The sequence below is a fragment of the Pholis gunnellus genome (assembly GCF_910591455.1).
Source record: "Pholis gunnellus genome assembly, chromosome: 20".
Classification (NCBI taxonomy): Eukaryota; Metazoa; Chordata; class Actinopteri; order Perciformes; family Pholidae; genus Pholis; species Pholis gunnellus.
Window position 1 is genome coordinate 8,531,764 of NC_136547.1, and position 19,348 is coordinate 8,551,111.

The 19,348-nt window shown below is 41.4% G+C and overlaps 1 protein-coding gene across 2 annotated transcripts in view; it reads left to right on the plus strand.

Annotated features, from left to right (window-relative positions):
• LOC306712379 (cadherin-7-like) overlaps nucleotides 1-19,348 on the plus strand; it is a gene marked incomplete at both ends in the record, with an annotated part of 81,686 nt that overhangs the window by 37,540 nt on the left and 24,798 nt on the right. For both annotated transcript variants that reach the window (XM_079181627.1, XM_079181628.1), the window contains 3 exons: nucleotides 5,676-5,795; nucleotides 15,542-15,709; nucleotides 17,545-17,732. In XM_079181627.1, coding sequence (XP_079037753.1) covers nucleotides 5,676-5,795; nucleotides 15,542-15,709; nucleotides 17,545-17,732 — 476 coding nt within the window. The remainder of the gene's footprint in view (nucleotides 1-5,675; nucleotides 5,796-15,541; nucleotides 15,710-17,544; nucleotides 17,733-19,348) is intronic.

Sequence of the window (19,348 nt, forward strand, 5' to 3'; positions counted from 1 at the left end):
GGTGTTTTAAACTACCTGTAATATAACCTGTCATGACTAAGAGGTGATGATATAATCTAGGTGTCCTTCTACAACCGGCCTGGTGATAACTTCTCCAGCTTCTCCAAGCTTTTTTTTTTTTTTTTTTTTTTCTATTATATTGTCCAGGCCAGAGCCTGTTAATTTTTCTTTTTTAATGGCCAGATTGGAGGACTTTAATCTTCAATTTCCATGATCACTTTCATTCTGTAGAAAGACTGTAAAAAACATCTCATGTTAGGAAGTGGGATTTTTATTAGAATGTTTTCTTCAAAGTAAAATATCACCAACTTGCAAGACAGCACTTTCTGTCAGATGCTACAATATTATAGCTCAGTATATGTGCAGCTACCCATTAAAGTGAAATATTCCAGCAGCTATTCATGTGTCAGGCTGGGGAAGGCACGTTCTTTTTTCTTCATTTTCAAGGTTATATCATCAATGGCTTTTGTTGATGATTTCACCGCTGCAAAGTGTTCGGTAGGCGTCAGCTTTAAGGCCAACAGTGACGTACAGTCTAACACCAAACAATAGCCTGGACCATAATAATATATTAACAGATGGATATCAAAGCTCTGACATTAAAAATCTGCAACCATTAAATGAGCCCAGTTGGGGGAACAAGGCTAATTCATAGCGTTATGGCCGACCTATTGAAATTGATTGGCGCTGATTATGTTTTCTCAGTGGAATCTTCAAACGCTTCTCTGCCTTTACCTTCCGAGCACACGGCTGTCAGCTCAAGTCACGTCAACCGCGTTCAGCCGGTATGTTTAAAAGAAATACATAAGGAGTCATGTCTGATGTCTTCTTTGCCTCGGAGGAAGAGTGGGAGAGGACAATACTGTACTGCACGCAGAAACAGTTGTCAGTTGTCAGCAGAGTTCACAGTCGAGTTTGAAAACAAATTTCCTTCTTGTAAGCTGGGAGGAAGTTTGGGGATTCGGGGCTCTAAAGGGCACTAAAACAAAATCAGACTTTATATCTTGGGTTGTATAACTGTATCAGCAGTGCTCCACTGTATAATGTCAGTTTTTATATTTTGCTGAGACTTATGGGATATAACTGTATAGCAATGATTTCTTTACAGAGTACAATACGTGTTATATTTTCTTTCAGACGATCTCATTCCATGTCAATCAAACCCACCGACGTTAACTGGCGCTTCGTAGCTAAAAGGCAGTGGATGGTGTTGTGTTAGCAGTATAGCTAACTGATGTGTGCATTATATAATACTGATTAACACATGAATTGGTTCTTATTAGTTGGACTAATTAGGGCCCGAGCACCGACGTAGTCGGAGCGGAGGACCTATTGTAATCGTAATGTTTATTATTATTATTATTATTCTTCCGATTATTTTTCATGTTTCGTCGCAAAAAGGAGGTGCTTGGGATTCTGGCAACATTTTGAAATTTTGCACGCAAGCCAGAATTTTTGAAAATTGCAGTCTGATTGGGGTGTCCAGCTGCGTTTTGAAATATTGGCTCGCTAGCGCCCCCTATTGAGTAGCCCCAACATTGGGTTTCACCTAGCTGTATGAAATTTGGTAGGTATGTGGAACGTGATGGGGCGTACAAAAAATCCTCTTGGAATTTTTCACTAAACCAAACAGGAAGTCGGCCATTTTGAAGTGTATGACGTTTTTGGACCGTTTCAAGGCATCATACTTTAATGAACTCCTCCTAGAGATTGAACCCGATCGACTTCAGACTTGGTCAGTATGCTCTTGAGACCTTGGCAGTGAAATGTTACTCAAAGATCAAAAAGTTATCGTACTATGTATCCGTGGCGTGGCGTCAAAAAAACACCATTCGCCATGAAAAAGGAAGTAGTTGTAACTCGGCCGTACATTGTCTAATCTGCTCCAAATCTCTCATATGTCATATCATCCTGACTCAGAACACATCTATATGAAAATGTAGAATCATAGTAAGAGCGCCACCTATTGGCAACTGGAAGTTGTACGTTTTGTACTTTGACATCCTGCTCCTCACAGATTAATCAGATCCCTCTCAAATTTTGCCAGGAAAGCCTTAAGACCTTGATCATGCTTCATTGTGAAGATTGTAAGAAGTTGTCGAAGGGCGGCGACGTGGCGGCTCGGCGAATTTCGATCCTTCGCCATGAACGAATAAACTGATGTAACTCGACTCCACATCATCAGATCTTTACCAGATTTCACATGTTTGATTAGACTCCAGGCCTGAAGACATCTGCAGGCCAATTTTTAATCATAGTCATAGCGCCACCTACTGGTAACAGTAAGTTAAAGACTTTATACTTTGCCTTGTTTCTCTTAGTAGGTAAATCAGATCAACATCAAACTACTTCCACACAAATGTAAGAAGTTCATAATGCCAGTTCATGAAGCTTTTGATGTTTCGTCAAACGCCGTTGCCGTGGCGACGCAGTCTTCGCTGTGAAAAACGAAGGTCATTTTGAGAGGCTAAAAAAGCTCGAAACATAAGCAAACTCTGCACGCAGATTACAATCCCAAAATGTAGTGATATAAAATGCTTTTATTCATTCAGAGTGGCAAATCGGCTCAATAGCGCCCCCTACAACATTTCGACGAAGCAGCCCTCGCACTACGTTTCACATAGATTTACAAAATTTGGTGGGCACATGTATCACATGTGGACTTAAATAAAAGTCTCTTGGGACCATGCTCTAAACCCAACCGGAAGTCACCCATTTTGAATTTCTTTTGAATTTCTAGTGTCGTTTTTGTCATTTCCAGGCGCTGCACTTTAACAAACTCCTCCTAGGGAAATAATCGAATCAACTTCAAAATTGGTCAGTACAATCTAAAGACCTTTGTGATGAAAAGTTACTCAAAACTTGTTATTTCGTGAAAAGCTGTTGCCGTGGCAACGCATTCTTCGCCATGAAAAATGAAGGTGTTTTTGAGGGGCTAAAAATGCTCAAAACATAACAAAACTTGTCAAACACATTTAAAATCATGAATGTAGTTATCTGATGTGACTTTAATGTGTCAGAGTGGCAAGTCGGCTCAATAGCGCCCCCTACAATATTTCGCCGATGCAGCCCTCGCAGTACGTCTCACCTAGATGTATAAAATTTGGGAAGTAGGTGTATCACATATAGACTTAAAAAAAGGTCTTAGGGGTCTAAGCTCTAAACCCAACCAGAAGTCAGCCATTTTGAATTTTGTATGAATTTATAGTGTCGTTTGTGCAATTTCCAGGCGCTCTACTTTAACGAACTCCTCCTAGGGAATTAATCAGATCAACTTAGAATTTGGTCGGAACTATCTCAAGACCTTAGTGATTAAAAGTTACTAAAAGCTTTAGGTTTCATCAAACGACGTGGATTTGGTGTGGCAGCCATTTTACATGGTTCACCATCATCCATCAAGCTGTTGTAACTCTACTGTACTTTGTCAAAACTGTCCCAAACTTGACATGGTTGTTGACTGTCATGACTTTAGGACTTCTGCATGCCAATATTAACTTATAGTCATAGCGCCACCTACTGATAAGCACGGACGTAAGCAGGATTCTATAAATACAGCGGCCCAAACTGAACTTATTAGAAGGGTTTGTGGGCACACCATGAGAAAAAGACTTCTCTGATCTAAATATGTGCAAACTAAGATGCTTGGAGAGCAAAAGTTAGATAACAGTAGGTTATCCAAACCATATCAGTCGACATTAGTATAAATGATCTGTCCAGAGCTTCTACACGAGAATCAGGTTAAATGTCACAATGAATGCTTCACAAAACAGTCTAAAGTTACAGAAGAGCTTAAAAAGAAAACGGTGTTAAATTAAAGTGTTCAAGTAAAAGCAAATGATACTACTGTTTTCTTAACTTTCATGTAAGTCCAAATAAAATCAGGACACTGCAGGGAGTTGAACCCCATCCCAGTAAACTGACAGTCTGTTATGTTACTAACACTGAAGCGCATTCACGCACATTCATTTTCTTGATGATCTTAACAGGCTTTCATTTATGATTGTATTGGAGGTACCCTCAACACATTTGAGGCCTAAGACCTGTCAACGCGATCTTGTTACGCTGCTGGTCGACGCAGGAAATATCATCTAACTCATGCACGCAGTGTTTGATGGTCAAAGAAACGCACGGCAGCGTCCTCCAGAGTCCTGCCAGTACCCTCGACGTGCGTGAATGTGCGAGGGCCCGGTCAATGCTGCTTGCAGCTTTAATTCATGAATTGGTTTCTTTATCTAACAGCTAAAATCACCCATTGAAAGCCTCTTAAGTGGCTGGCCTTTGTATGTGTGAATTATAGGCGAATCATACAACCCTTATACTATACTTAGTTTGTCAATTTAGGGCTTTTTAAATTAAGAGGCTTTTAATGGGTTTGCTTTTCACCTTTTTAGATTAATGCAGAAATGACAGGATCTGTGCACTCCATACGTAATACTTTTATCCATGTTTTCATGGGTAGATTAAGTATTCATTTCTGGTAATATAAGGGATTATCTTTTACATGTTATTCCGTATGGATTCCAGGCCTCAGTATGTCGCATTGATAACTTGCATTGTTTTGGTTGAATTAAATTCCCCCCTTTCCCCCTTTTCATTTTACTAAGAGCCGTATCCATCCATCTAATCCAGGAGATCTTCCATGCGCTGTGTACTAGCACCAGACTTTCACAGAGCATCCTAAACAAACAACGCTGAAGATGTGTGTGCAGCAAAACTGCTATCCTGGCTCTCGCTTTCAGATTTTATTTTGTTTACCTAGTTACATTCTTCTCTCTGCAGATCAAACATCTTCTCCAGAAGCAGTTTGCGGATCCTGAAATCAGTAACTGAATGGGCTACCATCTGTGCATGCTAGCAATGATTTTTACTGAAAAATTATACAGTGAGTGTAAAGAAAAAAAGGAAAAAAAACGTTTTCCCAACTGTGCCAATTTCTAAAACTTTGTCATAAAATCTTTTCATCTATAAAGTTTTTATCGAGCCCTTATTAGTGAAACACAAAGATACACTGTCGTCCTATGACATCGCTGGAGGACAAGTTCAAACTCTTTGACTCTTCTAAAAAAAAAAAAAAGGTTTTGTGATCGGTGTGGTATGAGATGCATAATAATTTTTTGGGGTGAGGGTAAAGTGCCAGTTTAACAGAGCTCAGATTAGTTGCAGAACCCTTTTGGCTGCTGAATTTGAATCAACAGATTGAAGTTACCGGAAAAGCTGCCGCTGACTGATCTGCGGGAGGGAAATGGAAACAATGGCAGTGAAATGATCTCCAAAGGCTCGGAGTTACACTTTAATCCTGCTGCAGCATCCCTGCAAACGATTGCAAAAAAAACAAAAGTGTTTAGCAGCGTTTGAGGCCGAGAGCCAGTACACAGCTCATGTCAGATCTTTTGGTGGTGAAGAAGTGCTTTCAACTCCGGCATTTGTATGAAAATGAAACTCCAAACAAAACTAAAGTAAACAACAGAAGAATGTGTGTTATGACTAATGACAAATGAGATTATTTACCGCCTCAGAAGTTCCATTTTCATTGCTTTCTCCCTTTTTTTCCCTTCTCTTTCAAGTAGAATTGGTCACACGCTCTGATGATGTGATGATTGTTTCCACATTTAGCTCTGTTTGACTTGGCTTCTGGATGCTGTCTTGGAAATTAATGAAGGGTTGTCTCCCCACAGGAACCATGGTAGTGCAAGTGGCAGCCACAGATGCAGATGACCCAACATATGGGAACAGTGCCAGGGTGGTTTACAGCATCATCCACGGACAGCCGTACTTCTCAGTGGAGCCCAAGACAGGTAGGAACGACGCTTGTCAGACAAAATGGTGGTGATTTAATGCACAGATGTGGCCACAGTGACTCATCTAAAAGGACCTGGAAACGTATTTTCTGTGTGTTTTTGTGAATTTGGTTTGTTTGATTTTACAGGAAATTTCTATATTTGTGTTTATGAATTTGAATCAAATGACAGTTGGGGGATGAAGAAGACAGTTGGTAGATTTAGGTGATCTTTTGAGTGGTAAACGCTTATAGATAATGGATTAGTTATTTTTTTAAACAATGATTTATATTTTCTGCTTATTTTGTCATCATTATTTAATGTTTAAAAAATGTAGATCACCATGATTTCAAATTTTTTATTAAGAATGGCATGTTTCAGAAATTTGTGTATTATTTTATTGGATCGTAGTCTTTGATAGATTAATGTACGTATCTTTAATGCTGCAGGATTTTTTTTACAAACTGCTTTGTAGCTTAACCTATAATAATACATATTATATTTGTGGATTATATTTTGTATTAATAATCTGAATCTGTATCTAGAACTAGGTGGAGGAGTTTAAAAATGAACACACATTATTGAAATACTCAACTAAAGTACCTGGAACCTTAAAATTAGTACATTTACTAATTGCATTGATGCGGACAATGAAAACACAATACTTTCATTTTGCAGTCAACAAGCACTGAGTTTCAAAGAATGCAGCATAACAACCAAATCAGCAATCGGAAAACAGTGAAAAACCAAACCCTGAGAAAAAAGGGCTGAAATAAACTGCAAGATAAGATGTGAGGTAGTTTGTTGACTTGTGGGGCGTTTCATCCTGAGAAGTGCAGCAGCAGTCCTCGCTACATCTTCATAGCTGGCTCATTAGCCACCGCCCTGCCGAGGCTTGGCTACTTCATGCAAAGCACTCTTGCAAAGAAAACAGAAAAATATGGGCCATCCCACAGGCTTCATCCTCCGCTTCGGGAGCAGCACATACACACGGCAGGATTTTCATGAATGTAGTTCATGAACTGGTGAGAGCCACTGCAATGCAGGGATTTATGTCGGTTATTTTTTCACACTCAGGCAGATACAGAAATATGAGGGAAGGCTCGACAACAAATCCTCCGCGGTGACCTGTGAGGTTCAGTGTAAACATTCAATGAGCCTAACCACCGGAGGAAAGTAAAGCCTTCGAGAAAAAGGATTATATCACGAGAAAGGAAATGGCTTCAAACTGTGTCGGTATAATGGATGTGGTGTCTGAGGAGGAAAAGATGTTGTGAGCATCAAAATTTCAGCACACTTAGCTGTGAAGTCACAGAATTTCTATGTTGTTTTTCACTTTCTAGAGACGTTCGACTAATGAAGCCTCCCGCTGAAGCTTTCATTAAAAAACATTTCGGTGTTTCCGGGTTTTGGGGGCGAACATTTACATGTTTTACTCCCTCTAAATGAAAAAGTTCCTCATGGACACTCTTTAAGCTCCGACGGTTCCACTGGGACTTCTCTAAGGATGTAAATCTTTGATTTTAAGTGATTCTTCATGGCTGCTTGAAGCTAAAACTTCTGTGGGCTAATTAATGTGATAAAAATGCTGTGATCACCTTCATTAAGATGAGTTTGGTTTGGAACGTGTGACTTATTTGTGCTTTAATGTTTTTCTGAGTTCCTTAACTAACTCTGCTGGTGATCAAGCCACCTGACATCAATAGATGTTGGATAATCTGGACAGTTTTTTATAATTAAAGACAGAAAACAGGTGGTTATTAGACCATATAAGGCCAGATGGCTATCTACACTATCCTACGCTTTACTTTGTAGAAGTTTGTAAGATCTTAAATAATTTACAAGTAATTTCTTTCTGAATATTTCCAAGACTTTCATCTTCATTCATCTTCACTGATACGATGCTGGGAACATGTTGCTAAAGCAGCCCGACCCCACGAAACATAAATTTGGAGCAGATGACCTGAAAGATAATCCTCTGAGGATGTCTTATTTTACTAAAATGTCCCCTGATAAGACGCCACATATTCCCAGTATTGTCCCAAATGTAATGCTAACGCTGGGTATAGACGTCTTCTTCCGGCCGTGGAAACTGCTTTAATAATTAACAGTTTACAATACAAATAGGTCAAATTGTCAGCTTCCTGCTGCAGAGGCTACACAGGCCAATGAGGTCTGATTCCTGGCTCCAAGGTGTCTTTGAGCAAGACAGTGAACCCCAACTTGCTACCAATGTGTGGAAAGAAATGCTGTCTTCTAAGTGTTTTTTTTAATAGGTTTAAGACTGCAAAGTTGCTTTAAGCGTAAAACTTGAAGCTCACAGATAAATCCCAGCTTGGTACTCTTTCTGTAGGACCATGGCTGGTTTATTAACCTGTCAAACCAGAGGCACACACACACACACACACACACCTAAATGTGCACCCAGACAGAGCCCTTGGGTCCCCGCCAGTGCCTCGCTTTCTGCCGCCCATCTCTTCCTGACCACGGCTGATTATACTTGGCTCTCTTTCCGTCCTCTTAGACGACTCATGGTTATGAGATGCAGTGCTGGTGTCCGAACCGAACAGCATGGACGGCTGTCAGAGAGGTATGACTCCGTGTGGGACTAGATGCCGGGGAAGCATGACGACATGTTGTTTGACAAGAGTAACCTTAACACCAACCGAGTGTAAAAACACGGCTTATGGAACAGTAACTTGTGCGACAAGGGGGAAATCCTGCTGGCTTTCATTGCAGCATTGTTACTGTCTCGAGGTCTCTGTTGGTTTGTGGAAGTTATTTTGATAGATTTCTTCTTAGATCCTTTCCTCCCTGAAAAAGTATGAGACACAAGTGTAATTATTATAGATGTATTAGGAAGTGTTCACACGGTTAGCTTTGTCCTCATCTTAATTTAGTTTCCTTTCAGGAAGAACTTCCTTGGGGAAACATTTACGCTGTTAAAAAACGCTCTGCTGTTTTCCTCTTAAAAACATCCCGTTGTGTCATCAACTTTTAACTCTGTAGCCTCTTTTACAAACTTTCCAACTTTTGTATTTATTCGTCTATTTGTGGGTTTTTTATTTTACCTTTTCTGAAAAAGCACAGCAATTAAAGTATCAAATATGATTTAACTATCCAAAAGCAACTCATCTCACTTTCTGCTACTTCTTATTTTAAAATTAAATTAGAATGATCTCATGAAGAACTAAAAAGGAGCCTCATTTATCAAGTTGTGTCCAAGCAGTAATTTCTAAACCAGGGACTGCCAGAAACTTGACCACTTGCCTCTGGCTCTTCAATGATCTTTAACAAAGTTTGCGAGAACACTTGAACCCATCGACGAGTCTCGAATTAGACTTCATGACACCAATACCAATTAGAGCGAGAGCAGGCATTTATTTAAGTGATGCTCCAACAGCAAGTCTGCCCCATAAACTCTCCATTATACTCTCATATCATGTTTTTCTTAGAGCCATTCAGCTCAACGACCAGAGCTCATACTTTCACAGCCTCTGTTGCTGAAGTGTTTTTCATTAAGCTAAGTGGGTTCTTTTAGTATTTGATATTTCAAACGATTTGATGGGTTTTGATTGCTTACTGTAAGTGACCTGTATTCTCCTACAGCAGAACTATGACCAGGCCCAAGTTAACCTACATTTCTGTTCAAGCCCGACTCAAGCCTGATTAAAAAAAAATGAATTTCCACTGTAAAAAGGTATATAGACTATATATATGTATTAAAAAAAGAAAATGTTTACAAGCTAAAGTCAACTAAAACGTTTCAGTGTGGTCTATTTGACAACCCCGCTCACACAAGTCGGAAACAATCCTAGACAGCCATCTTTGGAATCTAATCTACAAATAGTACAATACTATTCGAGCTTGTTTGAAACCTGTTCTGACAACGTTAACTTCAAGCGCAAGCGGCCTGGTTGGGTGTGGCAGAGAGAATGTAGGGTTCCTGTGAGGAGAAACCAGCCAAGTCTAAAAAGATCCAAACGTTTCCCCATCAAGAAGACTCAGAATATCCTTACAAAATAAAAATTGACCAGCAAATTATGATATCTACTTTACTGTCTCCTATGGGAGAACATTGTCTACCTGGCAGTATATAGATGACTCAAAATGAGCTCCACCTTTACCAGCTGCAGCATTACATTGATGAACACATTCATGCTTCACTTATTAGAATGCAGTAATGTTTTGACTCTGAAATGGATAATTCGGCATAAAGAGTTTTTATTTTGGTTACTCTGCTACCACAAGCTACTGGTGATACCTGAAGAAGGCAATGAAAAGAACTAAGTGTATTGAATTGATTTTTTTTTGTTCTTGACATAGTCTCGCTCTAAAAGGCATTACAATCCCCACAGGTGTTAAATATTGTGTCTGCCTTTCTGCATTGGCTGTGAAAGGGACCACATTGTTGGTGTTAACTGTTAGTTTTTAACATCTTGTCAATACCATGTATCTTACAGAATACTCTCTGGGGGTGAGACACCAGCTTTTTAGACAGCAGAGCAGGATTGAGTGTTGTGGGATGAGCGTTCTTCTGTCTTTGCAAGTTACTAATTAGTCCCATTTGCAGCACACGCCTGGGCCATAGCAGAGGGTGACTTTGACAAAGTGCCTGGGCTGGAATACACTCTGAGCTCCACGCTGCAATACTGCACTAGCGATTAAGTGGCAGAGGGCTCATGGTCAGGGAGGGGGATGGTGCGCGGGACCCGGTCTTAGGTGGGTAGCATCCTGTCTAACAAGTCTCTCTACTCTGGTTCTTAATCCCAAATTGAATCTACAAGGTGCCCTTGGGGAAAAGTACTTAATCCTGAATAGCTCCAATAACTTCCAAGCAATATATAATGTCGGCAAAATACATAAGTTGCTGCACCTGAAGGTGCTCGGTTAAGACAGGATTTTGTAATATATATTGATTGATTCCTTGTAGTTTAGTTTGAAGGTGAAGCTAAAATGGTAAATGCTGTTAAGGACTGCGTTCTAATTGATGGCAGGCTCAAGGAGGTTTGAACAGCTGCCTTCAGCCACGTACACCTTGGCGTTATGGCAAGTCCTTTAGAGACAATTATCCGCGCACATTAGCCCCGCTGAGCATGCATGCCTGCTCACCAGCCCCAATGGCTGGAATAACAAGAGAAGAATTTTGTTGGTGGAAAATGCCAGGTGCCTGAATGAGAGGATTAATTATACTCTGAAGGGGGTATTTAAGATGTGACACGGCATGCCTCTCGCAGCGACACGAGTATGACATCTGAATGTGACGGGCACTCAGGTGAGAGAAGCCAGGACGGACCGAGCTTTGTCTCTTCTCAGCTGGGGAATCTAATTAAACTGAATACGCTCAAATAAAGGGAAAGGCCAGGTCCAATCCTTGGGTAATCATCAAGTGTGAAAATGTGACGCAGAGGTCAGGAGGAGACGGGTTAGCTGTGATCAGCCCGTGATTAAGTTATTAGCGTGGTATTTTTTTTTTAAAACCACGTGCGCTTTTCTTTTACCCTCTACTTTAAAAGTGCGCTTTGTTCTGAGGCCGCACGAGACTATTGTGGCGGCGACTGCACTAAATTGAGAAAACATTACAGCTTAAGGCTGGATATAAATCTGGCTGTCTCCTGTAATATAGAGAGGGAGATGCAATTTTTCAATTCTAATCACAAACAACAACACACCACCTGGATGTTTGCACGCATGAACACACTCCCTTTCAGCGCAACATTACAAACAAATGGATCCCGTGGTCTGTAATATGTCTCTATAACACTTGGGTCCTTTGTGTTGTTGCCCTTTCACACTGAGCAGATATGGTGACCCGTGATTAGAGCATGATGCCTGAATGTCACTCGGTAATAAACTACCTGGTCTGGAGGTTTTATTCCCAGTTTGTATGGCCTGTTTTTCGTGTTATGGGATCTATTCTTTGTAAGTGGACCGCCTGAGGGCTCAGCAAATCACATACTGCACCCTTCATGTTTAAGTGTTCATCACCTTCATCAGCACCTCTCATCGCTGCACGCAGAGCCAGAGGGTTCCTCCAAAGTCTGCACTTTTATTTCCTCTTCCCAAGACAAATGTCAAGTATCTGGGCTTTAGCAGGGAGCGTGGCCCACCCGTCTGCCGCCAGTGGTGTGGAGACAGCTAGATAAATGCACGGCTACAATGCGTCTGGCTTGCACCGGAGGCAAGGAGTCACGGCGCAATGCGAGGCCGTGCCGAGATAGCGACAGAAGGATTTTAATCATCGCCTCTCCCCAGGAATGACACCAGCGCCGCACGGGGCAACAGAGATAGAGAGCGGGCGGTGGGGGGGGGGGGGGGGGGGGGGGGGGGGGCTGGCACCCAGCAGACAAACAACAGTCTCGCAACATCGGCGTGGGGATTAGCAGTGTCGCTCGGTGAGAAGTATGTGTGCTTCTGGCCAGGCGGAGGGAGAAACATGCCTCGCGTTTCTTTTTTTTTCTTTTAGCCTGCTGGAATCAGGATTCATGGCATCATTAACCACGGCCAATATCTCCCAGGCTCCAACGCACCAAGCTGATATTAAATAAGTATATCAATTGTGTGTGAAGCCTATCTATGGTTTAGTGAGAACATTCATTTGTCTCACTGCTGGCTGCACAAGCTCAACATCTTTTTCCTAGTTAATTTCACCTTTTTGGAGCCATCTATAGCAGCTGTTATTATAATCCAACCATTATCCAGCTTCCTCCTCAGCAATGCCTAACTCGCATGTTGCCCGAGATTCTTCTTTCAAGTCCAGACATGCATTCTTTGTCCCTATGGCCTTGTTGTACGGAATAAAGAGAGAGAGAAGTTTTGTTCTGTCTGTGTCAGACTAGTATTACGAGAGCCTTGCCGGATTGAAGGCTTGAAGAAAGTTTTCTGATGCAACTCAAGTAAACAGGGTTCACAGGTGTCGCAGCAGCAGACACCAGGGCAGCGGTGGTGCTCTTTAATTGGCTACAAGGTTACACTGTGGGAAAAGCCTCAGAGAAGTGGTCAAAGGACGGATGGAGGACGGATGCAGGGGATGAATGGAGCAGATGGGTGAATACCCACAGCACAGAGATAAATGTCTAAATTCTCAGCATAAAAGCACTAAAAAGAAAGGAACAGATGACATGTTTTGACTTTGTCGTTGGGGCTTAACCAAAGGAGAGAAAGGGAGCCTTGTTCTTCCCCACTACTGCATGACAACATCCCACTGTTCATTATTTGTAGCAGGACTGAAATGGCATGTTTTGCAGAGCAACAGCAAAAGATCATTGCTTTATTGACCACCGTCATCCCGATGTGAGCCCACTGGCGGGGACTTTGGAGAAAAGAAAGTGGACAGCTCACTATAATTTAGCTAACTGAGCCATTTAGTTACAGCAGCCAATAACAGTTTTCAGCCAGAGGGACTGTAATGACATTAATACAGGATGGCAGAGAGAGAAAATTAAACACTTAATGGAATTGTTTATTTTTCAAGTACACCCGCGGTTGACGGTCAAAAGGTATCTTCATTTTTCTCTTGAAGTCTTTTGGCCCACTTTACTTGATTTGTTTGTCCTTCCTCCTCTGGTCCTGGATCAAGCTTAATTGCAAATAGTATGTGAGTGTGTGAGTGTGTGTTTAAGAGAGTGTGTGTGCTTGTACTTGTACTTTTCCTATGATAACCTGATTTTAAATGTTTAGAGATACTCGAGTTTAAACATGAATGAGGGTTGAAGGTTAGGCACGCAGTTGGGCTGTGGAGGAAATGTTTGTGTATGGCACATTATTCTTTAACCCCCAGCACCCATATAAAACCAGCATCTGTCTTCTTCAGAGTCAAAACAGAGCACACAAACATGGTATACATAGTGCTAGAATTGGCGGACCTTAGCGAGTTAAGGCTGTTTATCAGAAATCTGTCTCTTGGTGATTCCGAATCTAAAAACAACAAAGTCTTGTTTTAATGCATCCCCGAGAGATTGGAACTCAATTATATGTCAAATTTCCGGGTAATTTAAAGGATTATGAAGGAATCTTCAGGTACTAACTCCAAGCAAGAGCTGCGCTTTGATCTTCTTCATCAGGCCGTGAATGCGATAACGCAACAAAAAATGATTCATTTATCCAGGAACTGTGTGCTTTGGCTTTGTGTTTCCTAATGAGTGATCTCCCATGTTCGGTATGCATCTTTAATAAGTGCCATTAATGAATGAAACACATTGTGTGGTAAGTCATTAACGTTGAAAGCAACAGTGATTGCTTTTGAGGGATTAGGACATTCCTTCTTTGCATTTAAATGTGTGCTGCGGGGTAATTTTTCTGGAATTATCATCTTCGCCGTCCGTAGGTAAAGTTGAGATTGGAAAAATGCCATTAGTGAAAAGATTCTTTTTCGACAAGCTTTTTAGTATTTTGTGCGCGTGTGCCATAGCGTAACAGTAGCCGTTTCATACAGCAGCTTAGGTACAGACAGATAAATGCCGCTCATTTGATGCCACTGTTGTCACGTCGCTGATGCTTTTTTTCTGACGACAGATCAATCATGACAGGAGGAAAGACAGATAATAACTCCCCTGGCGGCGAAAATGTCCCCTTGCATGTGCTCTCTTTTCTGACAGCGTCTTAACATTAACCTCATCATATGTCACTCTCCTAAACCGTTTGGAGTGACAGCACATTCGAGGGCACAGAAGAGTCACAACTCATTGCTGTTCTGTGAAGAAGCTACCAGCCGAGCTGGACATCAACCCATTAACCTCCCATCATGTATTCTTGTAATCACTGCTTGGTTGATGTGCCCATGTGACCATCCATTTTTGACACGTATGGAGCCTTCTAGTGCTTGAGTGGTCTGTCAACTCACTTGGTACGGGCAGGTAGATGTAGCTTTTTATGCTTTTGTATTCAAAACCAATACTTTTGGTGAATGGAGGCATTGAAAGCTGTGTGGCAAAACCCATTTCTGACCACAATCGAAAGAAGAAGAACTAGCAAAATACGGATGCATGTAACTGAAACATAACTATTATAATAAGTGATTCCCATTGTGGAAAGATTGTAGAGCTCAACTAATTTGAAAAAAAAATGAATTCTTCACAAACAACAAAACAATTTCACTACTGACTTAAATCACAGTTATTCAAAAATAATAAGCTATTGCTGATTCTTTTAACATTTCTTCGAGAACATATGTGTATATCAGGGCTGACAAGTTTTCTATTTAGTCTGGGAGATTTTGTATGGGTGAAATCAGTGCATTTTATGAGAAGGCCTTGCATGAAATGACCCACAGCAGGTGTCGGGGTCATCACTACTCAACCCACAGGGTCTTTGTTTAACAGGTTCAGCACAATGTTACAGCTCTTATAGATGAAAAGCCAAGTCAATAATCGTGGTCAATGATTGATCAGCATACTTGCCAACGTCCAGACATCATAGCTTTAATAATGCCGATCAATCATTCTGAGTTTACTTAAAAAGCGTGGAAACATCTGTGATTTAGCGTCTTGCTCAATTGGTATCTGGAGAAATTTGTGGTTTAAGATGCGTTTCTATTTGACAATTCCTATTTGATGAAATGGATTCCTTAAGATGACACATGCTGTTATAGTTGCATGGACAGAAATACATTTGCAGACATGAATAGAACCAAAAAATATGTATATATATATACATTTATGACAACATTATTAAAGGCTATCCACATTCAAAATCAAAATCAGTTCAAAAGAACACATCTGGAACATGTCGACAGTATGTCTGACTCTCTGCCTCTCTCTCTTCAGGTGTCATCAGAACAGCTCTGCCCAACATGGACCGGGAGACGAGGGATCAGTATGTGCTCGTCATCCAGGCCAAAGATATGGTCGGCCAGATGGGTGGCCTCTCCGGCACCACCACCGTCACTGTCACGCTTACCGATGTCAACGACAACCCGCCTCGGTTTACTCACAGTAAGACTCCTGTTCCTGTTGTCCCTACATGGTCAATTAAGTTTGACATGCACAGTACATACCATGTTTTCAACAGCTACTCAGCAATCAGCAGTATCAGCTCCTTGGGTCATTTGCATGTTTTCTTTTGTTCCAGCTGAATGGGGCTTAAAGATCTATTATCGTCGGAAAGCCACTTGAACTCACAGAACCAAATGAGGGCACATACTCTGTATGTAATGGATGGTGGGACAAAAATGTTACAAAAGTTATTCCACCCTTGAAAGGAAATCATTGGAAAAAATTTAATTTGCTCTATTACTCTGCAACAACACTTTTCCTGTGTGGTAGAATAAAGATGAACAGAAAATACTGTTAGAAGCGAAATACCCTCATTAAATCTTCGCCGTTAAACCTCATCTCATTCGCTGTCCAAAGTTTTGTTAACTGCCGTCCAGACACAATTCTCTCTTTATCTTTGCAACCTCCCTGCATTTATATTTTTAACAAACAGTTGGACTTTTACAACTAAATTAAAAAGCAGCCTTCCTGCAAGGTGTGCACCTCCGTGCTTTACTCTTCATCAGAGCTGGGGGCTGCTTCGGCGTTCGATACCGGGATCAATCAGGCTCCGTTTTTTTTTTTGTTGTCAGTCTATTTCACGGGCTGCAAATGGTTTCCAGGCCGAGCTTTAAGATTCAAAGGCATGCAGTGCTTCTCATGATAATCCGAAGCGCCGGCAATCGGTTTACCGCTGATACCCCAACCACTGTCTGGCTGGTGCACTCACCACTCGCTATGAAGCAGAGTCAATTTGCTGGCCCCCCGGGGGGGGAAAGAAAGGTTCAAGACTGCACAACAAGTCATCAATGCAGTTTTAACCCAGTGCTGTCATGATGGAAAGAAAGAGACATTGGGGGAATTTGGCTTTTTGCTCCTGCTGTTGCGCTCACAGGTTCATGGGTCAGAATCACTGGACCATTATGGAGCATCAGAGCTGATATAGAGTCCAGTACCTTTAGCTGGTCCTTGGAAGAAAAAAAAGAAGAGAAGCCAAGGTTAGCGTGCGTGAGCGGACAGGGTGGGGTGGGGGATGGGAAAAGAGGTAGGTGCATGGGGCAAATTGGAGGGAGGAAAGCAATTCTTCGGTCTTTTAAAGAGCTGCTATGCCACGGCAAATTAAAAAGCCATTATAAAGATTACATGGCGGCAAACAATGTCAGGCAGATTAGCATTTAGACGGTGGCTGAGGGAGACACTGTGAGGAACACAGAAAGGTCTGGTAATGAGCTCTGCCATGGTGATTGGGGAGATTATGATTATGAATATGATTCCCTTCTTTATTCTTATAAGAGTACTTTAAATCCAAAGGGTCAGAGAAAAGCCAAGGGAACACAATGGAGAGTTTTTGAGTAATAGAATCTTCAAGTGGACATTTCATCCCATGAAAGATACGGAAAGGATCTTAGCATTCCTCTTTTTTTTCTTACTTTGTCTTTTTTGGTCCGAGGGATAACCCATTACATCCAGGCAGCATTAGGGGAGCTTTATATTTTGCTAAATATTCTCTCCCAGCTGTAAAACCTACAGAAATATGACAACTGAAATTGATCTTTGCTTTCTTAATTTTGCATTATCCACTGCCTATGGTGCAGTATGAAGTGGAAGCAAAGTGCTTTATTCCCCGTGTGTCACAATTGCTGCCTGTCTTTATTTATTGAGGAGCCACACGGCCGAATCAAAGCTGAAGGGGGGTATAAAAAAAAAGAAAAAATAAGCTGAGCTGCTTGAAGGTGAGTTGGTGGGGAAATAAGCACATCCATTACCAGCATCCGCTCCTGTCCTTCCTCTTCCAGAAAACTATCAGTACACGGTGCTGGAGTCGCTGCCGTTGCAATCTGTGGTGGCCAGAATCAAAGCGGCTGACGCAGATATAGGCTCCAATGCAGAGATGGACTACAGGATCATGGACGGCGACGGGCCTGGCATGTTCAACATAACAACAGACGAGACCACACAAGATGGGGTCATCAGTCTCCTGAAGGTACTGCATATGAAACCGCATGAGAAACAAAGACAGCCTCTGGTTTTGTCAGAAACTAAAGCCTTGTACCGTGAAGTCTGCACATAAAAGGTGCTACACTCCCCCCCATGAAAGTCAGTGAGACATAAGGCAACATTTTCCGGCTGTTGGGTAGAACCCTGTACTTGAGCAGCTGGTGTGACTTGGAATATTGATTGACTATTCCACATACAGTTAAATCTAATATAAAAAAAAGAAAATTCATCCAGAAGCTAATGTGTTAGTTACTACAGTACACTGTAATGTGTAGCCAACCCACAGATATGAATGATTCCTAAAGCTCAATGTGAAATATTAAAGCATGTGAAGACTCCTAAACCCACAATAAATTGATCCTATTAACAAGTATTTCCTGTGCAGCCTGACGTAGCTGAATCTTCTGTGCCATACATCAAAAACACATCAATGAGCCGCACTGTCGCACTGGGCGATGTGCTCCTTCATTACCATGAACCTGGGGACTGTAACTTATTTTGAGTCAATCCTGCATACAACGTCCTGCAGCTGTAAATATTTACTAGAGCACCAAATGTGTAATAATCCACAGCTGATAATAGCCCCCCAACAAACACATACATACTATTTACTCCTGTTTGAGTAACATTTGTCTATGAACTCGAGTGCGCTGCTGTTTCAGGAACTTACTTAGCATTTTTATTTCAGAAAGAATCTTCATATTTGTGACTAAATGTTTGAAGTATTTAGCAGGAATGACTGGGCATAGGGCTGAGTGCACAGACAGGGTGGGGGAGTCAGAAAGTATTAAGAGACTGCAGCTTTGTTGATTTTGGTCTTTTCATGGGATTTGGCACCATGAGAAATACATACGAGTAACCCCAGCTTTGTACATTTTCCTATTTGGATCTGTGGTGTATTGGATAGTACACTGGCATTGTAGCAAGATTTTATTTCCTGCACAATCATTTATTTTTTCTTTGGTTATAATAAACAGAATAAAATGATAATACGACCATTTCAAGTGCTTATTTACTGGAGGAAAAGGACAACTGCCTCTCCCGGTTTCCCTTTCTCCTCTCGTCACCTTGTTTCAAGATGTCTCCTGCACCTTTTGGATTAAGTGATAATCACTAATGACAAATCAGCATTGACTATCTCCAACACCTTGGATCGAAGTTTACATCCCATGGTCACTCCAAGATTTACTACCACAGCTTCTCCAGATCTGTGCTTACCACAACACAGCATAGAGATCAGTGTAAGGACTGATGAAGGGAGCAGAGACTTAAAAACACTCCTCTCACCAAGATGCTATAAATAATATAATTGATATCTGACTACATAAATTAAATATAACATCTCAAGTTAAATGTGTAGCAAAGCCACTTATTCATTTACGCAGGAAATCCGTTGCATATTCTTGCCTCATTTTTTAAGGCTCCGGCGCTCATGGCTCACACTTTACATTTCATGGTTTCAGAGGACTTGAAATGGGCTCCTCGGGCCACATGGATGTGACAGTTCATTGCCGCAGCTCTTTTGTGGGAGAGGGAGAGCCATTGTTGGACACTAGCAATTCTTGTCAGATGGGCCGACTTGATCCTTTATTTGTTTTGCCA